The sequence below is a fragment of the Hylobates moloch genome, unplaced genomic scaffold (assembly GCF_009828535.3).
Source record: "Hylobates moloch isolate HMO894 unplaced genomic scaffold, HMol_V3 SCAFFOLD_10, whole genome shotgun sequence".
Classification (NCBI taxonomy): domain Eukaryota; kingdom Metazoa; phylum Chordata; class Mammalia; order Primates; family Hylobatidae; genus Hylobates; species Hylobates moloch.
The window spans coordinates 58848567-58872536 of record NW_026652285.1 but is presented as its reverse complement, the minus strand read 5'-3'; the positions used below and the strand labels follow the sequence as shown (position 1 = coordinate 58872536).

Genomic DNA, 23970 nt, shown 5'->3' with positions numbered 1-23970 from the left:
GTAATGACTTCTTCATTCTTACGAATACCTGAACAATCTTAAATTGATACATTTCTATTTTGTCAAAATCACATCATTCTTTTTCCCCCATCCTCAGATGTGTGTGTGTGTGTATATATATATATATACATATGTATGTATGTATGTATTTTTATTCATTCCTAGGCCTTTCAGCCTCAGAAAATGAAAGCCATGTCTCATTTATTGGTTACAGTTTAATGTTTTCTTAAGCCATTTTAGAGGTCTTTCTTTAAAATTTTTTTTATTGTGGAATTTTTAAAACATAACATGGAGTTTATATTAAACTGATTATATTAAGTTATATTAATTACTTATTGTGTTTAACAATTCTGAACATTCCACTATTTTTGTTTCATTTATTTCCACTCCACACTTTTGTTTGTTTTTCCTGGAGTACCTTTAAGAAATCTCACGTATTTTATATATACATAAATGTGTGTATATTTCTATAAGCAGATCCTAGATATTTTCTCTTGGATTATTTTCTTTGAATATTATTTTCTAAATACCTCAGTATATAATTCTACTAAATCAGGACTTAAAAATTACCATAATACTACAATCATAGCTAACAAAATTATTAATTTCTTTTTTTTTTTGAGATGGAGTCTTGCTCTGTTGCCCAGGCTGGAGTGCAGTGGCATGATCATGGCTCACTGTAGCCTCAAATTCCTAGGCTCAAGTGTTGCTCCCACCTTTCCCTCCTGATACTTAATTAATACAATCTAAAATCTAGTCTCTGTTTAGTTTTCTCCAGTTGTCTCAAAATAGCCCCTTTTTAGTTGGTTTGTTTGAATCAGAATCCAAACAAGATACATACATTATTCTTCATTATATTTAGGAAATTTCCACGCCTACACAAATGTAGAGAGGATAATATAATGAACTCTGATGTACCTGTTACCCAGTTGTACTATCAAAAATCTGTCATTTTAATTTTATTTTTCTTTTCTGTTTTTCTTTTTTCGTAGCGTATTTTAAAGCAGATATCAGCCATTATATTTGATCTGTAAATTCTTTAATATGATCACTATCAATTACAGATCTTTTTTCTTTTAGTGTTACTACAATTGTCTTTTCTGTGCCCAACAATATTAACAGTAATTTCTTAAAATCTGATATTTTCTGATTATCTAGGAAATGCCTTTTTTTTTTTAACAGGTGGCTTGCTTGTTCAGGGTTTCAATTAAGTCTATACATTATATTTGATTGATACGTCTCATAATCTTTTGAAATAAAATGTTTCCCTCTTTTTTGGTTTTGTTTTATTTGTTGAAGGACTTGAGTGATTGGTCTTTTAAAATGTCCCACATTCTGGCTTAAAATGACTATATCCTGAAGTTATTTAACATATGAGTATATCCCTTACATTTTCTGTAGACTGATAAAACTGTGGCTTGATTAGATTTTGGGTTTTGGTTTGTTTTTTCTGATCAAAAATATTTCATAGGTGGAGCTGGCAACTTTGTTTTGTCACTTAAGATAATTGAGTTGAGGTGATCTATCCATTAGAAATGTCCCCATCCACTTTTCACTTAGTGATTTAGCAGTCATTCATGACATTGCCTCTATCTGTTGTTTCATTAGTGGTTGGAAAATAATAACTTATCTAGTTTTATTTTTTTCCTGTGTTTATTAGCTGTGAATCTTTTGTAATGAAGAACTTGTCCACATGAACTGTTTGATTAGATTTTACTCTTAAACAAATAGGTTCAGGACATTTCCAGTGTTTTTACCCTTTCTATAAGGGTCAAATATTTTAAAATATTTTGGGAGCTTACTTGCACACATAACTATTAAATATTATTTGGTGGGATGACAACATAGTTACAGCTGTGTAAGAGTTATACACAATCTCAGAGTGTCTGATGAAATGTAACAAAACAAACAATGTTTGTATCACAATCAATAACACAGAATATTGGTATCTTATGGTGGTTTAGAGTGGGCTCTGCAGGCAGACAGACTTGGATTTGCATGTTAGCTCTATCATTTACTGGCCCTAGGATACAAGTAAGTTACTTAATTTATTATGCCCCAGTTTCCTGTCTGTAAAATGGTAATAATATTAGCACCTCTATTATAAGGTTGTAATGAAATGATTCCTATAATTAGCACAATGCCTGTATTAATGTAATACAGTTTAGATAAGCAATGTAGTAGTGTGTGTATGAATGATTCCTAGCTAACACTAAAAGTACAGTCGTTATGCTTTTATTTATATGCTGTTTCTCCCTTTAATCAGTACGGCATTTTATAATTTATTTTTTATATAATGGCCATGATCTCCTACTTAAGATGTACTTTATGCTCTATTATAACCAAGTTATCAAATCTAATATAAAATGTTCCCGGGGAAATGAAATGGAGCATTTCAAAAGGATCTTTATAATCTACCACATGGGGTATATTCAAAACCTTATAGAAATCAGTGGATCTAAAACATCAGAGAAAAGATGAATTATTCATTATTTTTCTATTTCTATTTTAAAAAGGAAAAATAATCTTTTACTTTATTTTTACTTTAAAAAGAACAAGCCATTCATTGACCAAACTTGCTATATCTTGATCTCTTATCATTTTTAGTAATCTGAGGGTCTCTCCTCTAATTAACTAAAAACCTCAGACATCTAACACTTTCTGTTGTATTTCTTCCTCCCTTTAAACAGTGCTCCACATTTAATGGGAAGAAGATTGAGGAAGAGTTATATTTGAAGGGTTATGCTTCCTCTCCTTTTTAATTTTAGGTTTTGGATTTAAAACTGTTAATCTAGAAGGAAACAACTCAGGAGGTTATTTTGACTATGTTTTTGAGTTTCCCCATAGGTTTGGAAGTCATTGCAAGGACTGACCCACAGTTGAAAGTAGATGTCACTTCATTAGTACCTGGGGACTTAAGCTTTTTTTCCTTCACATCTCCTAGATTAAGCCACAGACTACTTTTTGAATTATTGTTGCTTGTAGTATTCTTTGGAAATATGAAGACTGGAAAAATATATGAGGAAGTATAAATTATTTATACTGAGAAATTTTAATTAACAATACAAACTATGCATTTCAATAAATCTAAAATGTTAAAATTCTTTTGTAACATTAATTTACTCTGGCTTATAAGTGTTACAGAATTTCAGAAATTTCTTTGTGGTAAAGTTCTAAAAATAACTCTTAAATAACATTTGGTAAAAATTTACAAATGACTTTGCACCAAACTTGACTGTATCTTTTAATCTACTGGAAATAAGAAACAAACACAATGGGCATTGCCATCCGAAAGAACTGGGTTCATATCCCAGCTTTCCAGTGTTGAAAAATAAACATCAACAGAAAAAACATGTTCTATTTTAGGATTAGAAACTGTCAGAAGCACTTTTATTTGGTTTAAACAGTTGTAAACAACTGCCAGTAGGGAGAAAGAGTTTCTGAAATTACTCTCAGATTTTTACAATTTTGAATAAAGAATTAGCTGTAGAAAGGAAGGTCTTATGAGTTCATTGTAAGTGATTGCATGTAAGTTATTGTATTAGCTTTCTAGGGCTGTCATAACAAAGTCCACATACTGAGTGGCTCAGAACAACAGAAATTTATCGTTTTATAGTTCCAGAGGTTAGAAGTCCAAAATCAACTTGTCAGCAGGGCCGTGCTCCCTCTGAAACCTGGAAGGGAGCATCCTTCCTTGCTTCTTCCTAGCTTCTGGTGGTTTGCTGGCAATCTTTGGTGTTCCTAGGCTTGCAGCTGTAGCATTTCGGTTTTTGCCTCCGTCATCACATGGCACTGTCCCCTTTTGTGTCTGTCTTCACATTGTCTTCTCTCTTCTTATAACAACACCAGTCTCTTGTATTAAGGGCCCACCTACTCCAGTATGTCCTTGCCTTAACTAGTTACATCTGCAATGACGATGTTTTCCAATAAGGTCATATTTGGAGGTATTGGGGGTTGGGACTTCAACATATCTTTTTGAACACAATTCAACCCATAACAGTGATTAACTGCATGTACTTAGCAGTAAGCACAGTTTGTGATCTTTCACTGTGTTCTATGTTAGCTGTGTCTTAACTTTGCATAGTTTGCGTAGTCTTTCACAAAACTTGACATCTTTATATATACATGGAAGTTAATGTTTTTGATGGATCATGGTAGTCTCGAATAAATTTGACAAAGAAGCCTTAGTAATGGTAAGAAACATATTACGTTGAATGGTAAGTGGAGTCTGCTACTTACTGTAGATAATACATGTAATGCAGTGAGTCTTGAGACCTTCTTAACACGATTAATCAGCAGATTGTGTAGTGCCTTGGGGAGTAAATATTTTGTCTTAGCTTTCTTAATCACTTTTTAAATAGAAGGGATTTATAATATGTAGAAATTAAACAGAGTAACCATAGGAAGAGGGATTTAGTTTCTCTTATATTAGATTGACTTCTGTTTTTAAAAATACATTTCTGAGATGTAGTTGACATGATAAAATCTATATATTCAAAGTGTACAATTTGATGAGAATGGACATAGGCTGGATAAAGCCTTTAGACTTGGTAGGCACAGTACTTCTAGGGTCCCATAAAAGAGTTGTAATTTCTTTAAAAATCATATAAAAAATGGACTTTTAGGCTGAAGAAAATGTTTTCATTTGTGATATTAGTGCATTCATCTTTATACCAACACCAACACGGTTGTAAAATGCTATATGAATTTTAAATACTTTTTTGAAGGGAGGGGCCTATGAAGGCAAAGAAGTGTCTAGAGCCCATGAAAATCGTAATGTGGTCTTGGATATATGGCTAAACTTGTGAAAAACTATCACCACATCAAGCTAACATCTCCATCACCCCCAGAGGCTTTATCGTGCCCTTGGTAATTCTTCCCTTGCTTCTCCCTTTTGGCCCTAGCAGTCATGACGATGCCTTCTATTACTGTAGATTTGGTTACATGTAAGTTCAGGAATTTTATATAAATGGAATCATAGTGTGTGTACTCTTCTTCGTGGTGGGGTGGATGTGGCTTCTTCCATGTGTCATGATTATTTATAGATTCACTTATGTTGCACGTATCAAAAATTTACTCCTTTTTATTGTTGAGTAGTAGTCACAATTATTTGGCTGTATTGTAATTTGTTTATCCATTAACCTATTAAGGGACATTTGGGTTGTTTTTAGTTTTTGACTTACAAATAAAGACTTTTTAGTTTTTGAATGTTTTTTGGATATATAAGCATTCACAGACTTTTTATGGTCATATATTTCTTATTTCTGCTGAATAGATATCTAGGAGTGGAATGGCTGGATCAGTTGGTAGCTTTTCAAAAAAAACTGTCTTTCTGCAATATGTTAAATCTTCCCTCTACTTGAACACGTGGAGTACTATTGTGATAAGTGTTTTAATGTTTTCTAATGTTTATGTCAGATCTAGGTGTGTTTCAATTTTTTTTTCATCATTATGGGTCTTTTTTTCCTTGCTTTTTTCATGCTTGATAATTTTTGAGTCCAGTCATTGTGAATTTCACCTTGTTGAGTGCTGGATATTTTTGTATTTCTATAAATATTCTTGAGGTTTGTTCTGGGATGTGGTTAAGTTAGTTAGAAATGGTTTGATCTGTAAATGTCTTTTCACATTTGTTAGATGGGATCAAAGCATTGTTTAGGACTGATTATTCCCCACTACTGAGGCAGAATCCTTCCGAACACTCTACCCCATGAGTTATGAGGATTTCCGGTGTGATTGTTGGGAACAGGCACTGTTCTCAGCCCTGTGTGAATACTAGATGTGGTTCTGCAGTCCTTTTGGATGACTTTTCCCCAGCCTTAGTAGTTACTTCACACACATGTGCTGATCACTACTTTGCTGAGTATTCAAACACAACTCGCTGAAATCCCTGAGCCATTCTTTCTGTACAGCTTTCATTTTCTGGTATTCTGCCCTGTGAACTCTAACCGACTTGGTCTCCCTAGACCCTCTATATCCTCAATCAGGGAGTTCATGTGCTCAACTTTTGGGATCTGCCAGACTCCACCTAGGTTCTGTCACTCTGTGCTGTAGCTTGGTCGCTTTCTCAAGGTGTAGTAAACTGGGGCAATTGTAGGGCTCATCTCATTTTTGCCATTTCTGTGGAGCTCTATCTTTCATTGCTTAATATCCAGTATCTTAAACAGCCATTCCATTTTGTCCATTAAAAAAAATTACATCAAATGAGAGGGTACATCCGGTTTCTGTTACTCCACCTTGTCTGGAAGTGAAAGTTCAGATAGCCTTCTCAAAGGAGACTGACATTTCTGATTTCATAATTTCCTTTCTCAACAAGAGAATTACATTATTCATTTTCTGTTGCATTGAGATTTTATGTGGCCCTAGGCATGTTATATTTCAGTTCTGTGGAACAAAATTGTTTTAAGAAGGAAACTAGAAAACACATATATAAAGCACCTGTAACAGTGTCTGGCATTTGTCAGGTCTTGCTGAAGTAGTTTTCTTTTCCATTTTTGTTTTTATAAATCGCAGTCTCATATGGAATATTCGTTTAGTTTTGTGTTTAATTTGGACCAATTTAAAAGCCATCCATATTCTCACAGTTTTGTATTCTCCTGTACATTTTATTGCATAAGTGTAAAAAGTATGGAAAGTTTCTTACTGATAATTCAATGCAGTGAAAATTTAATATAAAATTTTATAATGTTTATTTTTAACTCACCAAAACTTCATGTTGTTTTGAGGAAGTTACAGGTATGAATTTATTATTTTACAAACGTTATTGTAAAGATTTACATGGTTGCTTTATTTTTGTCAGTAAATCAAAGTGTAGCCATTAAGAACTTCCTCTTATTGGGCATTTGTTGAGCACTTACCCTGTGCCTAGTCCTGGATTATTGTTTCAGATTTTACTTTGAACTTTACCTGCCCATCTTAAGTCTTGTAATCTGTTATGCTCTTTACCTTTACCTACACCTAGTCGTGCTACTTCCCTTTTACTGCTGATGTATGCAACTTTTACTTTATTACCTCCTTTTTGTTTTTAATTTCTTGAGCAGTTTTTTCATAGGTGTGCTCTTTTATTACATTATGTAGATTGTAAAATTATCTGTGGAAGAGATAAGTTTGTTTTCTAATTTTATAACCATGAAGAACTTGCTACTGTGGTTATCAAGTAGGCATTCAACAAATGCTTAATGGTGAGTGAAATGATTGTTTCATAATACACACAATTTTAATGCAAATTAATTGTAATTGTTGATATATTACCAAGAGGTACCATAGTATATGCCTTACATTTTAAAAATTATTGAAATTAAGTGCCATTTCTTCAGTAGCTGATTAAAAATAAACAATTTGAATTACAGGTTTTCCATGGTGATATTATGTGTATTTTTACATCTGATTAATGGCAGTTGATTTCACTGTGTGTGACTGAGTATTTACGTTCAAATACAATTTAAATACTTCCAATTTTGGGGGTGATTGCTTTGTCCTCTAAGGGACAGTAAGAGTTTTTGAGATATTAGTTAGGCTTCTTATTCATCTTGGTGCGTCATAGCTGAAAAATGGTAAGGGCTGATACTTCTCCCCAACCTTCAAGTTCCAAAATATTTTACCTTTGTTATGGCCTTAAATAGGAGGATATATACCTTGATAGAATGGAAATACTTTGAAGTCAGAAAGTTACAATATCTATAGAATTTTGTTGTTACGAACTTGTGTTAAATTTGTTTTTAATTTCTTTGCAAGTTACGGTGTATGATTTTTAATAGTGTGGTTCCTTTGTTAACTCTCAGGTCAGATACAGGCTGATGAATGATTCCGTTCATCTAACTTCTGACAAAAACTTAGACATTATTAATCTCCTTCTTTTTCTTTCTCAAAACATTTTTTTGTTCCCATCTATTGATATTTCAATCTTTTTCATATCTAATTTTAAGCTGAAGAGAGAGATGCATACAGAGAAATACCATGTGTAATTACCTTAAACAAGAGTAAACTTTGGAATAGATAATAGAATAATGACTTATTGCAAAAGATTGTATGAATTTACTATTGTAGATTAATTTTACTAGTTTTGTTGTTGTTTGTGTTTTCTTGTTGTGTTGACAGGGTTGCTTTAGACACTCTTGCTGCATTGCTAAAATCAAGTAAGTTTTTAAATACTAGAAATACTAGATACTATTTTTCTGAGAATTCTATTTACTATGTTAAAGAAACTGGAAATGTAGATTTAGACCATAGTTATAAAGCTGGTTTATAATATTCTAATGTCAAAATTGATTTTTCCTTTTAGAGTAGTTGATATGCATCATAACTAATACCATATTATGTTTATTGAGCTATAATTTATTTAGTACATTTATATAATTTAGTCAAGCACATTGATTTCTTATTTCTAAGTAATTTAGATAACATAAAAGTCCATTAGTAGAGAAAAATACATAAGTATCATGTTTTGAAAGTTAAGCTAACATGGTATTGAACTTTTACTATAAGAAATATCTTTAACAACTACTATCTCTGATTTTGTGAGTAACTTAGAACCCTACAAATTTTGTTTCTACCATAAATGTAAGTTTATATAACATTTAGAAAATGTGACAATATACATTTACAGTGTACTTCATTTACAAAATAAAGCACTATTTTCCTTATCAGAATTGAAGCATTGGAGTAGATATGTCTTATGCTTTTGGAGAGTAATCGTCTGTACTTACATATATTTTTTCTCTCCAAGATACTGAGTCTTTATTTTAAATTTTTTTGGGGGGGGGCTTCAGGGGTCTGTTGGTTGATTACATAAACATTTTGTTTAATCACACTAACATTTGGTCTTCACAATCTGTGTTGGTGGCTAGGTGGCTTTTATATGTCCCCACCCCACCCCACCCCACCCTCCACAAGGGAGACATAATTAACAGCTTAGCTCATCAAGAACTATCGGGTGAGACCAACTTGCCCTTACATTTGAATTACCAGAATTCTTTTTTTTTTTAAATAATAGCAAATAATGAATTGATCAAAAATCTAATATTTGGTAATGATTTATTAAATTTTAAAAATCACCTTAGGTATTAGTAGTAAATAATAGAATTCTCATTTAACAATTTTATTTTTCGAATGAAGTGTATGACACTCAAATTAGCTGTGTAGCTTTATTTTCATATATGATGTGGTAAGCTTTAGACCAGGATCACTATACGTGGATTACTTTTAGAAGATATTTTTAGCTTTGCTTTGATGGGTTCTGAGTTTGTGGTTCAAACTGTATAAAGATTAATTCTTAATATGGGCAAATATTTTTGATTTGGAGTAGATTAGGATAGCTATTGAAACTAAACTTTTATTAAAGCTTACTAATTTTCATGATCACTGATAACGAAGTCATTAATTCTAAGTTAGTAAAAGCCAAAATTCTCATAAGTTGCAAGTATTTTATAGAAATCAATTAATCCATGATGACTGCAATTTAATATTTTCAGTTTTAGTAGTAATCTCCTTTTTACTCCCTCCCTTCTTTTTCAAATGAGGGTGGTGGGCAAATATATCTGTTTATTCCATCAAAATAAAAAAAAGTAACTGACAAGTAGAATGACTTCAGTTTATATTTAATATATTTTCAGATGACACATGGCACTAAATAGGATGAAAATCGAATGATGCAAAATAAAATTTAGTAGCCTACTGCATATTTTTAAACAAATCATGGCATTTTAGAGCATTCTCATTTATTTTTCAAAATTTTTTTGGTTTTGGCAGGGAGGAGCAATCATTTTCTTTAAAAGGATAAATTAGACTTTAGAGAGGGAAGAAGAGACATAGGCTAATTGTGAGTTTGGTACACTGAATACATGAATAAAGTTCCCTTTACTAATGTTTTAATTGTGCTCAACACGGATTACATGTAGCTCTGTTCACTTCCTTTAAGGGGCACTCAGCACCTGTGTTTGAATTATGGGCAAGTTTCTTACTTAATCTTTCGTGAAGAATTTTAATGTTTCTTATAAATTCCATTTAGGCTATTGGGAATCGTGGTGGAAACACACAAGGTTTGTAATAGGAATTAGAATGATCATAATGGCTTTTAACAAAATCACATTCACAGCTAGTAAACTAAAGGCTTATTTCCAACTGGTATAAACAAAGTGTATATTCATGTAAAATGTGTGAAGCTTTTCTTGGTCAAAACAATGGAAGTGATTTTGTAAATAGCCACAGCCTTAGCACACTAGCTATTGTAGACACAATAGAGGGTTTAAAGCCTTCACATAAGAAATCTTTTCCCTAGCTCTAAGTGTCTTCTGCCTGTCTAATGTCAGAATATAGTTCTGAAAGGGAATTAATAAGTTTATTTCAGTGTTATGTTTTAGGTTTGTACTAACACATTTAGAAACTGTAATAATTCAGATAGCTAAAACTAGTGGAGCCTTACTATTGCATTATCTTAGTGTCCATACTGTGAACCTAGTGATTATTTTGTAGGTATATTTGAGATTAAGAAGAGATTAGTATTTCCTTGTAATTAAACAACCTCAGATGGGTATTGCACATTATTTTGCGCCCCTTATAATTAACCCACCAGAGCAGCATTGGGTGACTTGGTATGTTGCTCTGATATGATTCCCTTGCCACTATCTTAGTAAAATGCACCCTCTGGTTAATAGTTTTAAATACTAATACTTTTAAAAATAATAAAATTAGGTCAAACGTGTGGATTTATGTGTTAATTCTACTCCAATAAAATTATTTACAAAAACCTTTAGTGTAGTTCTTATTGCAATAAAAATCTAATGACTAGAAAGCCAGAAAGCACTATTTTCTAATCATGTAATGCTCCTTAAATTTCATTTACTAAAAAAGTTATGTAAGTATTTTTAAATGAGCATTGTTATACTATTAATATTTATATAATTGTGGAGTAATTAGGACAATTAATTTTAGTGGAAACACAAAGTTTGCAATAGAAGGTACAATTCAATAGGGTTTATTTCAGTGGGAACATAAAGTTTGTAATAGAAATTATAAAAATGATAGCAGATCTAAAAATCACATTCACAAATAGCAAGTAGAAAGCTTATACATTTCATTTGGTGTAACAAAAATCAGTATATTCATAAATTTTAAAATACATGAAGCTTTTGTAGTAAACAAAAGCCTTTAAAAAGATGTTCTTCTAATTTTAGTAAAGAGATTTTTATATTTATAAATTGTGAAACAGTATATAGGCAGATTTTGGAAGAGGTTGTAATTTGCTCTCTGGAACTTCGTATTTATCTTGTTAGAAAAAATTTAAATATGTGCTTGTCATTTGTTTTGGAAAAAAGAATTATAAGTATCCATCACAATATTGAGGTAATATTTTAAATCTGATTTATTCTACCAGTCACTCTCGTCATTTAAAAAATATTCTTTCTCAATTTTCTTTTGTTAAAGAAACAAATGCCAGGAGAGCTGTAGACAGAGGATATGTCCAAGTGCTTTTAACAATTTATGTAGATTGGCACCGCCATGATAACCGGCATAGAAACATGCTCATTCGGAAAGGAATTTTACAGAGTTTAAAAAGTGTTACAAACATCAAGTTGGGAAGAAAAGCATTTATTGATGCCAATGGGATGAAAATTCTGTATAATACTTCACAAGTGAGTTATTTTCTTATTATTATCGTGATTATGTACTAATAATATGATTTGGTTGTTAAGAAAACTGAATTAGTGTGCAAATACGCAGAAACAGATACACAGGATAAATGCATTTTTCGAAAATCTTAAAAGTAAAAGACACAATTATTTCTCACATGTGACCTCAGGCTGAGTTGGAGGAAATGGTCAGTGCACAGCTCTGCAATGTGAAATTTTCTTCCAAAGGCAAAAGTAAGAAATAGAAATTCATCCACTTAGCAAGAGGGGATTCCATAAGGCCATGTTTTCTGGGATGTGTAGTTGGCTGTACTCGGTGTTGTATGCTCATCTCATGAGGTATCTGTAGATCCTTTATAGCCTGTAGAGCAGCTCTGTTGTCTGTGAGTGTTCTGCATGTTTTCCTGCTGGATAGAGGCTTTTTTGAATAGAGAAGGTACAAAAATGAAACCTGGAACTGGGAATGCTAGATCTGCCATCCATTTTAAGCATAAACATTTTTGACAGTATATTTAGTGAGATCCTTTCTAGCATCTGTGTTGACTGTCAGCCATGGGGAATAAGGATGTTGCAATGCAGCCCCCCCCCTTTTTTTAAAGAAAGCTATAATTATTAGAAAGAAATCTGTCTTTTTGAAAATAGCCAGTTATCTTGATTGTGCCCTCCTGGTCTTACAGATGACAAACACAATCTATTTTTATATGACAAGAGTTAAGATATCTGAACACAGATTTTATGTTTACCTTAGTTTTTTCTTTTCTAGATCAATCATATGTACTTGTTTTTACTATTCCTAGTATAGACATTGATGGATATTTTATATATGAGAAAGAGTTAGGTCACTTGGTTTATGCCACTTAACATTTCTGAGCCTTAATTTCTCATTTGTTTTGACAGGTCAGATGTGAAAATGTATATGGAAACTTTTACAGTGTATCAAAGTACCATCTAAATGTCAATTGTCACTAATAATACTATTGTTATGTGACAGTTTCATATCCCATGTCCCTTAACCCTTCTCCAGATTAGATACCAGGACAGCAAGTCAGACTCTTAAAACTTTATATTGTGGGCCAGGCGTGGTGGCTCATGCCTGTAATACCAGCACTTTGGGAGGCCAGGGCGGGTAGATCATGAGGTCAGAAGATCGAGACCATCCTGGCTAACATGGTGAAACTTCGTCTCTACTAAAAGTACAGAAAATTAGCCAGGCGTGGTGGCGGGCACCTGTAGTCCCAGTTACTTGGGAGGCTCAGGCGGGAGAATGGTATGAACCCAGGAGGCGGAGCTTGCAGTGAGCCGAGATCACTCTACTACACTCCAGCCTGGGTGACGGAGCAAGACTCCAACTCAAAACAAACAAACAAACAAACAAAAAAACCTTTATATTGTGATATTCAGGCTATCCTTTTATAAGGTGAATAGCCAACTTATGAGAGGTATTATTGCATGATAACTGATACAGTTGTGAGGAAGGTTTGGTCAAATGCATGTTTTTGTTTTTTTTTTTTAATTTCTTACACCTTTTAAATTTTATTGCTTAATCCTTCCCCCCCCTTTTCCCTTAGATTGTCTTTTTTATTTTATGCCCTAGGCTTGCCAAGTGTTCCCCCAAGTCACTCCAAAGATGGTACTGATTTCTGCTTAGTGAAAATATTTAAAGAAAAGTTCTTCTCAATTTGCCACATGGAGTTCTTACAGATAGATAATTCTGAATAGTAAAGCTATTTTGTAATTATTCTGTGTTAAAATACTGGTTTTTGAGATATTTGTTTCCAGAAAAGTATTAATGTATTACTTTTTAAAGTAAAGTAAAATTGGTTTAGTTATTCATCAAAAACACTATTTTTCTTTTTCTTTTTTTAAAAAACAGGAATGTCTGGCAGTCAGGACTCTGGATCCTCTTGTCAATACCTCCAGTCTGATAATGAGGAAGTGTTTCCCAAAAAATAGACTGCCACTCCCAACAATTAAAAGTTCTTTTCATTTCCAGTTACCTGTTATTCCTGTGACTGGTCCTGTGGCTCAGCTCTACAGCTTACCCCCTGAAGGTAGGATCACAGGGTCACTGCTGCTTTTTGTGGGTTCTTAGAATTATGTGACCCTGTCATTTTTTTTTTTAAATTTATGTCTAACTCCTCAGCAAAGGAAGGCCTTAATGAACATGATAAACATTCACATTTTATTTTAGTTAAGGGTTTCTTTAAATATAAGAAATTGGAGGCTAATAATTAAGTGAAATGATGTGGGATGTGTTGTATATATACGAATATGAATTGTGAAATAATTAAGCTTCACATAGGATCAATATTTGATAGCTTAAGTACTTTTTTTTTTTGCACAGGGTGGAGTGCAGTGGCGCAATCTTGGCTCACTGCAACCTCTGCCTCCCGGGTTCAAGCAATTCTCCTGTCTCAGCCTCCCGAATAGCCAGGATCACAGGCGCGTGCCACCACTCCCGGGTAATTTTTGTATTTTTAGTAGAGATGGGTTTTCGCCATGTTGGCCAGGCTGTTCTCAAACTCCTGACCTCAAGTGATCTGCCTGCCTCGGCCTCCCAAAGTGCTGGGATTACAGGCATGAGCCACCACACCCGGCCCAACTTATGTTTGTTTTTAAAGTGTAAAAATACAAACATTAAATGTGTAGGTAATTATGTTCGGGTTTACATTGTAGCTTTTCAGTGTTTTTTTTTTCTTAAGTTAAAAAAAAAAAAACCTAATCACCAAAATTACTATGGTTTTATGCTTAACAAAAACTTGCACATGACTTTCTTGGATGAAAATATGAAATTATCTGAGGTAGGCTGTTTGTCATTTTCCATATAATACTGTAAGTGTATAGTAGAGGAAGTAAGAGTTTAAGTTTATTTATGTGGGGAAGAAGAATTTCTTCGATAACGTCTACCAAAGTGAAAAAGAGAAAGTAGTTCCGGCTTTTAATAGAATTTCTATAGTATTTTCTTTTCAGTTGATTACTTTTTTGAAAAAAAAAATTGAAGATTCTTTATGTATATGTAAAAATTCTTATTTGAAACAAGTATTTTAAAAGAATTTTCAAGGAATTATATTAGTTTCATTACCTTGATATAAATTTATTAATGGTATATGTCATAGGGTACACTATTATGATTTTATTTTTAAAATATGTAATTATTAAAACACAAGTTGATACAACATATCAAAATGGATTATTGAGAAATCTCCTTTAAAATGCTGAAGAATCTAAGACTAAGTCTAGGACTTATGAATAAGAAAGCTAAGTAAAAACAATGGTCCAATACCGTTTTCCCATTCCATTTGAAATTACTGACAGACTTTTACAGGAGAAAATCTGTACCAAATCTGAAAACTAGGTAAGAGGGGCATGGAACAAATACAGAACATTCAAGAAATGTGATGGAGCTGTGAGTAAATGCAGGAGCAGCATCAAGCCTCCACTCCCTCTCCTAGGAATGCATTATCTTCTGCTAAAGTTGAGGTGCCATTAGCACCAGTTTGGAGGGACAATCAGGAAGCAGTTGGAATCCCTTTCTTTCCTACATCAACATAGGATTATGGGAGTTAAGTGGTGGTTCTCACTGGCGGAAAGCTGGTGAGGCTTCCCTGTGCTGCGGCCAGTAGTAACACCAGGAAGGAGGTAGGATATGCCCCAGCAAATTCTTTATTTAGTGTCTGGATTGATGGATAGAGAAAGCTGACTTCTAGTGCAGTAAATTCACCAAACATGGGAACAAACAGGAAATTATATTTTTCTTTTGGTTCCTTTTGTGCCTGCTTCTCAGACCAATGAGTCACTGGACTAGAAATGCATATTTACATTGACTGACAAGCCTTCATGATTCAGATGGGATAGGAGGGTTCTAATAGCAAGTGTATAGGTACTAGAAAATACGCTCATTCTGTTTTCCATTATTCCTTTCTCCTTCTCCTCCCTCCTCCTGTGTTTCCTGGGCTGGTCTCAAACTCCTGAGCTCGAGAGATCCCCCTACCTCGGCCTCCCAAGTAGCTGGGACTACAGGCCCTTGCCACTACTTTGTTTTCCATTTTCTCACATGTCAGCCTTCATTATATGTTTCACAGTCTTCATTATTATTTACCTTCCTCAGCTAGAATGTGAGTCCACAAGGATAGGTCTGAACTCTTTTACTCACAGCATTTCTGACCCCAAATATGTGTCTTTTGTTCTCACACCAACCAATTCTCCATATCTCCAGACACCAGCTGGGTGTTCTACAATTCAGTTCAATTCTGACACTGAACACCTGGAGTTAATACAGACCCCACAGGTTAAGGGTTTAGTCCCACAGGACTGCTACCATTTCAGATAACAATTAAAGGTCTGGACTACCTGTATGTCTGACCTACTGGCAATAAAGTTGATGGGGGTGGGGGTTTCCACAACCTGTTCCTGAAGTTTGATAATTTGCTAGAATGGCTCACAGAACTCAGGAACACTCTACTTATGGTTATGGGTTTATTATAAAGGATACAACTCGAGAGCTGCCAAATGGAAGCGATGCATAGAGCCAGGTGTAAGAGAAGGGGTGTGGGGCTTCCGTGCCCTCTCCAGGCACACCACCCTCCCAGCACCATGATGTGTTCACCAACTCAGAAACTGTGAGTGGTGTGTTGTTTTTTTCTTTTTTTGAGATGGAGTCTCACTCTGTCTTCAGGCTGGAGTGCAGTGGCGCGAGCTCAGCTCACTGCAACCTCTGCTTCCCAGGTTCAAGCAATTCTCCTGTCTCAGCCACCCAAGTAGCTGGGACTACAGGTGTGCGCCACCATGCCCAGCTAATTTTTATGTATTTTTTAGTAGAGATGGGGTTTCACCATGTTGGCTAGGATGGTCTCGATCTCTTGACTTTGTGATCCGCCTGCCTCAGCCTCCCAAAGTGCTGGGATTACAGGCGTGAGCCACTGCACCTGGCCAAAACTCTGAGCTTTTATACCATTGTTTAGGGTTTTTATGGAGGTTCCATTATGTAGGTGTGATTGCTTAAATATAAGGCTATTTTTGATAAAATCAGTCCCCAGCTCCTCTCTCCCCAGAGGTTGAGGAGTGGGGCTGAAGTTCCAACTGTCTAATCATGCCTTGATCTTTCTAGTGACCAGCCTCTATCCTGAAGTTATCAAGGGGCCCACCAAGAGTCACATCAGTAGAACAAAAGATGCTCCTCTACCTAGGAAATTCCAAGGGATTTAGCAGCTGTGTACCAGGAACCTGGGACAAAGATCAAATATATATTACAATAGGACTGTTGTTTTTTTCATCTTGTCTTCAGCATCCATTAGATTGTGTTGGACATAATAAGTGCATTTAATGTTTGTTGAATGAATGAATCGAGCTGGCCTTGATACTTATTCTCCTGAATGTGAAATGCTGCATCTATGGAGATTTGAAGGAAAGGGTTCTGACTCAAGACTTCTGGACCTTTGTTAGTTGTCACCATATGTGAAGGTGACATATTCTTAGGTATGTTTGAGTACAGAAGTATATTATCCAGGTATACCCTTTCTGAAGTAGTTATGTGAAATATTACTCCAGCCAGTCAGATGATGAATTAGAGATGTCAAGAATGTAGACGTTACCTAAGAGTATTTGTATTAAACATTATAATCTGTTAACTATATAATACTAAATAGTTGTTACAGTATTATTATGAAACATGTTAACTAATTATTGGAAAAAGATACATAATACAGTTATTATAAAGTGGGTATTTACATAAATGAGCTAAAATTTATATTGATAGATTTCCTAATATTATACTGTTCTTGCATTTCTAAAATGGAAATTATACAAATAATCCAAATGTATATTCTCCAAATGTAAAAGTAACATCTGGAACAGAGATCCTTAAACAGGAGTCCATTGACCCATAGAAATACATGGGTGGCCTTTGGAGACTATGGACACTTTGAAAATTGATGTAAAATGACAGGGGTCCATCATTGCTGTGTAAAAGCAAGGAAATTGCAAAGATGCACAATATCCTGAGAGCACTAAATGCTAAGCAAGGACAAGCAGATCAGTTTCAGTAATAAGTCTAAATGGATGAAATACTCCTGTTAAAGGAAAGAGACTCCCAGATTGGGTTAAAAAACAAAATCCGACTAGCTGGTACATATGAAGTCTCTTAAGACAGCAGGATAGAAAGCTCGAAAGTAAACAGATTAGCAAATATGTATGTGTTATTCCCTAGCCCAAAAGAGGTGAGAAAGAATTACTGTTAAACAAAACATGAATACAGAATAAAAAATGATTAAAACAAGGCAGTGAAGATTATTTTATGCAAGCTAGATAACACATGTGCCAAATACTAAAAGTGGACAAAACTATAATCATTTGAGTAACAGAAAGACATTGGTAGAAACAGTGTTGGTGGTTGATTTTAATATAGCTCTACATTCTTGGCAAAGTAAATAGAGGTGGTTAAATCAGTCTAAGTAGATGTTAAAGGCAACTCCTGCGAATACGTTTGAATACACACTTGACCCTAAAACAACTTGGGGATTAGCAGTATCGACTCTGTGCAGTTGAAAATCTACATAGAACTTTTGACTCCTCTAAAACTTAACTACTAGTAACCTGTTGACCAGAAACCTTACTGATAACATAAACAGTTAATACATATTTTTTATGTTACATGTATTCTGTACAACAAAGTGAGCTAGACAAAATGTTATTAAAAAAGTCATAAGGAAGAGAAAACATATTTACTATTCATTAAGTGGAGGTGGTTTTCATAAAGGTTTACATCCTCGTCGTCTACACATTGAATAGACTGAGGAGGAAGAGGAGGGGTTGGTTTTGCTATCTGAGGAGTGACAGAGGCAGAAGAAAATCTGTGTATTAATGAACCTGCACAGTTCAAACTTACATTGTTCAAGGGTCACTGTGTGATTGGAATGGACAATATTTTAGGAAAATATGAATAATTAATATTGATTTAAATAGTAAAAAAATTGAAATTGAATATGCGATCAAGCTTCTTTAGTGAAGACAGCAAATGGTGATGACTTCATAGATTAGTTCTCCCAAACTCTCAAGAAATTGTCCTACGCTTTATTTTCCAGAGCAAAAAAAAAAGGAAAGTTTAGAAGCTAGCATGATGCTGAAAACACAATCTGGTAAGATTAATCTGAAACAACCTACAGATCACTATCACTCATGAAAATGAATATAAAAATCCTAAAGTATTAGCAAATTTAGTTGAGCAGTATTGTTTACGTATAGGACACCTTGACCAAGTAAAGATGATTTTTAAGAAAGTAAGTTTATTGTAATATTGAGACTTTAATTAGTAAAATGTATTCTCAGTAGATCAAAGGGACAAAACCAAATGATCATCTCGGTAAATGCCATGAAAAGATTTCATGAAAATCCTATCAGTCTAGAAAAATTTTTTAAGGAACACAGGAATATTTCCTGAACAAGCTAAGTATTATCTAACTCAAATCAATAGCCAACATCATAAATAGTAATGAAATGTTAGAGGATGCCTCTCTCAACCATTATTATTCACCATAGTTTTGAAAACTCTAGCTAAATCAGTAAGATAGGGAAAAGAAAGGTCTTAACCATTAAAAGAGTGACATAAATTTATCAGTATCTGTGGAGGATATTACTATCTACATAGAAAATCCAAGCAAATCGATTGTAAAAATGTGGCTTATGCAAAAGAACAGTAAAGTACTATTTACAAGAAAAATGAATAAAATTAAATAGCCTTCCTCTGCATGTGTTTATATGTATCAACAAAACCCACGTAGAAAACATAAAGGGAAAGTAGATTACATTTATAGGCACAATAGCAACAACAAAATAAACTTCCCGTGATGTACTTTCCCAGTCCTTATAGAATGTGCAGACTCTTTCCTTCTAATGACGACGTCATACAGTCATAGTATAATTTATCTAACTAGTTTCCTACTGATAGACATTTGTTTCCTATATTTCTGTTTTTACTATAAGTCAAGGACATTTTGAAAATCAGTAAGAATTTTGATTTATATTCTCTGGTTTTAATTTGATTGGCTATAATAATTAATATTGTTAATTATTGGTACTGGTATAATGAATGGATCTTTGAAATAGCAGAGAAGGTCTCAGACACTCTTAAGCTACATGGCATTTCACATCTGGAATATAAACCCAGAAGAAAACATCCTACAAAGGAAAATATTTGAAAGGTTTGACCAAAAGTTGAAAACATATTTTCTCTCTGATGCTGAACTGCATTTTCTCCTCTCCCTTTCTTTCCAAGCAGTCATTTTTCCTCTTTGCAATAGAATTTTTTCTTTTCTTTTTTTTTTTTTTTTGAGAGGGAGTCTCGCACTGTTGTCCAGGCTGGAGTGCAGTGGCGTGATCTCAGCTCACTGCAAGCTCCGCCTCCCGGGTTCACGCCATTCTCCTGCCTCAGCCTCCCGAGTAGCTGGGACTACAGGCGCCCGCCACCACGCCCAGCTGATTTTTTGTACTTTTAGTAGAGATGGGGTTTCACTGTTAGCCAGGATGGTCTTGATCTCCTGACCTCGTGATCCGCTGGTCTCGGCCTCCCAAAGTGCTGGGATTACAGGCGTGAGCCACTGCACCTGGCCTTGCAATAGGATTTTCTTAATTCAATCCCTTTCTTTTTTCCTAGGAGTTATTTTCTTCCTTCTCTTCCAAATGTCAGTTCTTCCCTTGTTTATCCACCACCAACTGCTGTTATGGCATAAGTATAAACCCAGGTTACCATGTGAAATATGAATATTTATTTTTTGCTACCTGTTTCTAAGAATTTGAGGTGATTTGTTTTTATATTTGTACCTGTATTAGTTAGGGTCGACTAAACTGCTGTTACAAAGAGACCCAGTAGCACAGTCCCTCAAGCAACAGCAGTAATAAACATTTGTGTAACACATACTCTTTGCCTGGCACTTTACATATATTAACTTCTCTAATGCCCACAAAAACACTATGAGTAGATATCTCCATTTTATAGACAAAGAAACGAAGACAAAGAATTGATGTAACTTGCTCAAGGTCAAATAGCTAGTAAGTTCGGGAGCTAGGATTTGAATTCAGCTTTTGAATTCAAATTTGAATTTGTTTCTAGAACCTCTGTGCTATCCTGCTACAACATAGAATTTTTTTCTCCCCACATAGTCGTCCAGAAGATAGACAGTTGGTCCTAGGCAGTAGACTTCTACTGGGTCATCAAAGAAAACAGATTGTTTTTATTGTGTTTTTAACCATCTCCTATGTGGTTTCCTCATGTGGAAGATGCGAATGGAAAAAATGGAGAAGACAATTTTCTTTTTAAAGAATGTGACCTAGAATTTGTATTCATCACTTTGCCTTCTATACCACTGGCCAAAAATTGGTCATATAGATGGCTATGACTACTGCAAGGGAGGCTGGATTCTCCATACATAGCTAAAACTCAGGGGCTCAATTACTAAAAGGAAGGGGAGGTGAACAAATACTAAGGGGGGCAGTTAATAATCACTACTGTAAGTCACATTGGAAATGAAAGTCAAAAAGAGTTTGCAAAAATAGCTTTTAAAAATATTTTCTACTGTGTTTAGAAGCCGTGTTTTACATGAGAATCCTTCAAGTACTCTTCCTCTTCTTCCCTTGTCTCCCTTACATCCATGGTCCCATGTCCTTTTACATTCTACTCCCTCAGATATTCTTTTACTGCTATAATGGTCTGGACAGTGGTTTTTTTTTTCCTATTTGTTGGTCACCTTCCACCTGTATGCTGTCTCTCTCACCTCTTAACATTGAATTAAGCCATTCTCGTCTTGAAAATTCTCAGTGCCTATCTTCTTTATATTGAAAGTCAAAACTACTTAGCCTACTATGTTACATTCTTCATTTTTTAATTCTTTATTTTCCTTTCAGTACTTTCATAAGCATACTCTTCATCCTAGTCATACCTTTTGTTACTTTCTAAAGATATCATTTCACTTCCTTATTTTAGTATTATTACTTCCTCTTCTTAAAAGCCACACTCACCCACCATTACATTCACATAGAAATCTGTTATACTTTCTACAAGATACTGCTTAAATATCACCTGTTCTGTGAAGTGGTCAGCATCAAGCCCCTTGACTCCAAGCAGTTTACAGTTAGTTGTTGTATTCCTCGTTTTCCCATAGCATTTTGGAGTTTATGGCTTCATTAGCATTTATCTTTGGTATTATAATTACGTGTTTACTCCTTTCTGCTCCCTAACCTCATGAGCCACCTCATTCCTCGTTTTCCCATAGCATTTTGGAGTTTATGGCTTCATTAGTGTTTATCTTTGGTATTAGAATTACATGTTTACTCCTTTCTCCTCTTTAACCTCATGAGCTACCTGAGGGAAGAGACTATATTTACACCAAGCTTGTCCAATATGCTGCCCATGGGCCACATACAACCCAGGTTGACTTTGAATGTGGCCCAACAGAGATTCATAAACTTTTTTTTTTTTTTTTTTTTGAGACGGAGTCTCGCTCTTGTTGCCCAGGCTGGAGTGCAATGGCGCGATCTCAGCTCACCGCAACCTCTGCCTCCCAGGTTCAAGCAATTCTCCTGCCTCAGCCTCCCAAGTAGCTGAGATTACAGGCATGCGCCACCATGCCCAGCTAATTTTGTATTTTTAATAGAGACAGCATTTCTCCATGTTGGTCAGGCCGGTCTCGAACTCCCAACCTCAGGTGATCCACCTGCCTTGGCCTCCCAAAGTGCTGGGATTACAGGCATGAGCCACTGCACCCGGCCTCATAAACTTTCTTAAAACAATATGAGATTTTTTTGTGTGCGTGATTTTTTTTTTTTTTTTTAAGCACACCAGCTATCGTTGGTATTAGTGTATTTTATGTGTAGCCAAAGACAATTCTTCCTCTTCCAGTGTGGCCCTGGGAAACAAAAAGATTAGACAACCCGATTTACACATTTTTTGAAAAAATTCCCAGCATATAGCACAGTATGTGGCACATGACCGTCATTGAAACAGATAGTGGGTCAATTATAAAGGGATGAAGTGAGTCATTGAAATTTATAATAAATAGAAAACAGGATGTTTCATTCAGGCCATCGCAACATAAGACATTATTTTTAAAAACTGAGAACATTAGTAAAATTCATCTTTACAGTGCTTTTCAAATTTTAAAGCACTTTCTCATATTGTCTCATGGGTTTGTCAACAGCTGGGACAGCCTTAGAGACATGTTAAATAAGAAATCTCATTTACTTTTTCTGTGGTGATTGAAATACTTTATATAAGGCTATGCATATTGTAGAATGCTTACCTCTGACCTACTTATAGCACATTTTGTATCATAGTGGATGACGTAGTAGATGAAAGTGATGACAACGATGATATTGATGTAGAAGCTGAAAACGAAACTGAGAATGAAGATGACCTAGATCAAAATTTTAAGGTTAGTATAAATTTCTGTAATTAGTTAGCTTTATAAATGATATACTACAGTTGTAAAACAAAAATTGGGTAAAACAAAAATTGGGTAAATAAACATATATGTAATTGTAGGTTTTACTTTGTTCACATCTTTTTACCATGAATGACTATGCAATTAAAGGGGTAGATGATATTGGTTTAAATCCACTGGTCTGAAAAGGACCTTAAAGTAACTTATTTTTACTCTCTCTGACCAGAAAGATTTTATCTAACCTTTCTGCCTTAGATTTTGAAATCTACAAAATTGAAGGAAAGTGATCTGAAACTCTGTTGTGGCAACTTACTTCAAAATGCATTATTACCCTTTGTCAGCAATCTTTTGGGGATACAAAAACAGTAGGAAAATATTCTATAATGGATTTGTTTTTGTGAGAATTAGTATTTGCATAATGATTCTTAGGTTTCAGTTAATTGAACAAGGAAGTAAAAAAAAAGTGTTACTGAGAAAATATAAAATTATTGTCATATTACATAAGATGTTAGGTAAAGGAGGCAGGTAAGTTTTCAGAGTTTCATTGTACCTCTGAAAGCCTAGAAAGTCTGTATTTTGCTTTATTTATTGAGAGAGGACCACTCTAGCATCTGTAGAAAAATGGTCTCTTTTTTTTAGCTGTTTAGCCTATTGCTGGGTTTTTTTATGGGGGAGGAGGGATTAATTTGACTTTTTCCTGTTTGGACCATTTTTGTCTTGCAAAACTGTACCAAAATTGTGGTACACTGAGTATTTGATTCACTTTGGAGGTAGTAGTTAAGATATTGGAAGATTTCTGTCTTAATAGATACAGAACCCATTTTATAACCAGCAAACGTGATCACCAAGGCAAGCTTTGGTGAAACTGTCAAGTTAGCCAATCTAAACTACATCTGTGTCCTGGCATCAGGTATTGC

General features: G+C 34.5%; 1 protein-coding gene across 7 annotated transcripts in view; it reads left to right on the top strand.

Annotated features, from left to right (window-relative positions):
- Positions 1-23970, top strand: part of AGTPBP1 (ATP/GTP binding carboxypeptidase 1) — a 202615-nt gene that overhangs the window by 77150 nt on the left and 101495 nt on the right. For 2 of the 7 annotated variants that reach the window (XM_032164420.2, XM_032164423.2), the window contains exons 9-13: positions 8095-8132; positions 11419-11627; positions 13498-13675; positions 18704-18757; positions 22947-23044. In XM_032164420.2, coding sequence (XP_032020311.1) covers positions 8095-8132; positions 11419-11627; positions 13498-13675; positions 18704-18757; positions 22947-23044 — 577 coding nt within the window. The remainder of the gene's footprint in view (positions 1-8094; positions 8133-11418; positions 11628-13497; positions 13676-18703; positions 18758-22946; positions 23045-23970) is intronic. The other 5 variants (XM_032164426.1, XM_032164424.2, XM_032164425.1 and 2 more) reach the window with 3 other exon arrangements.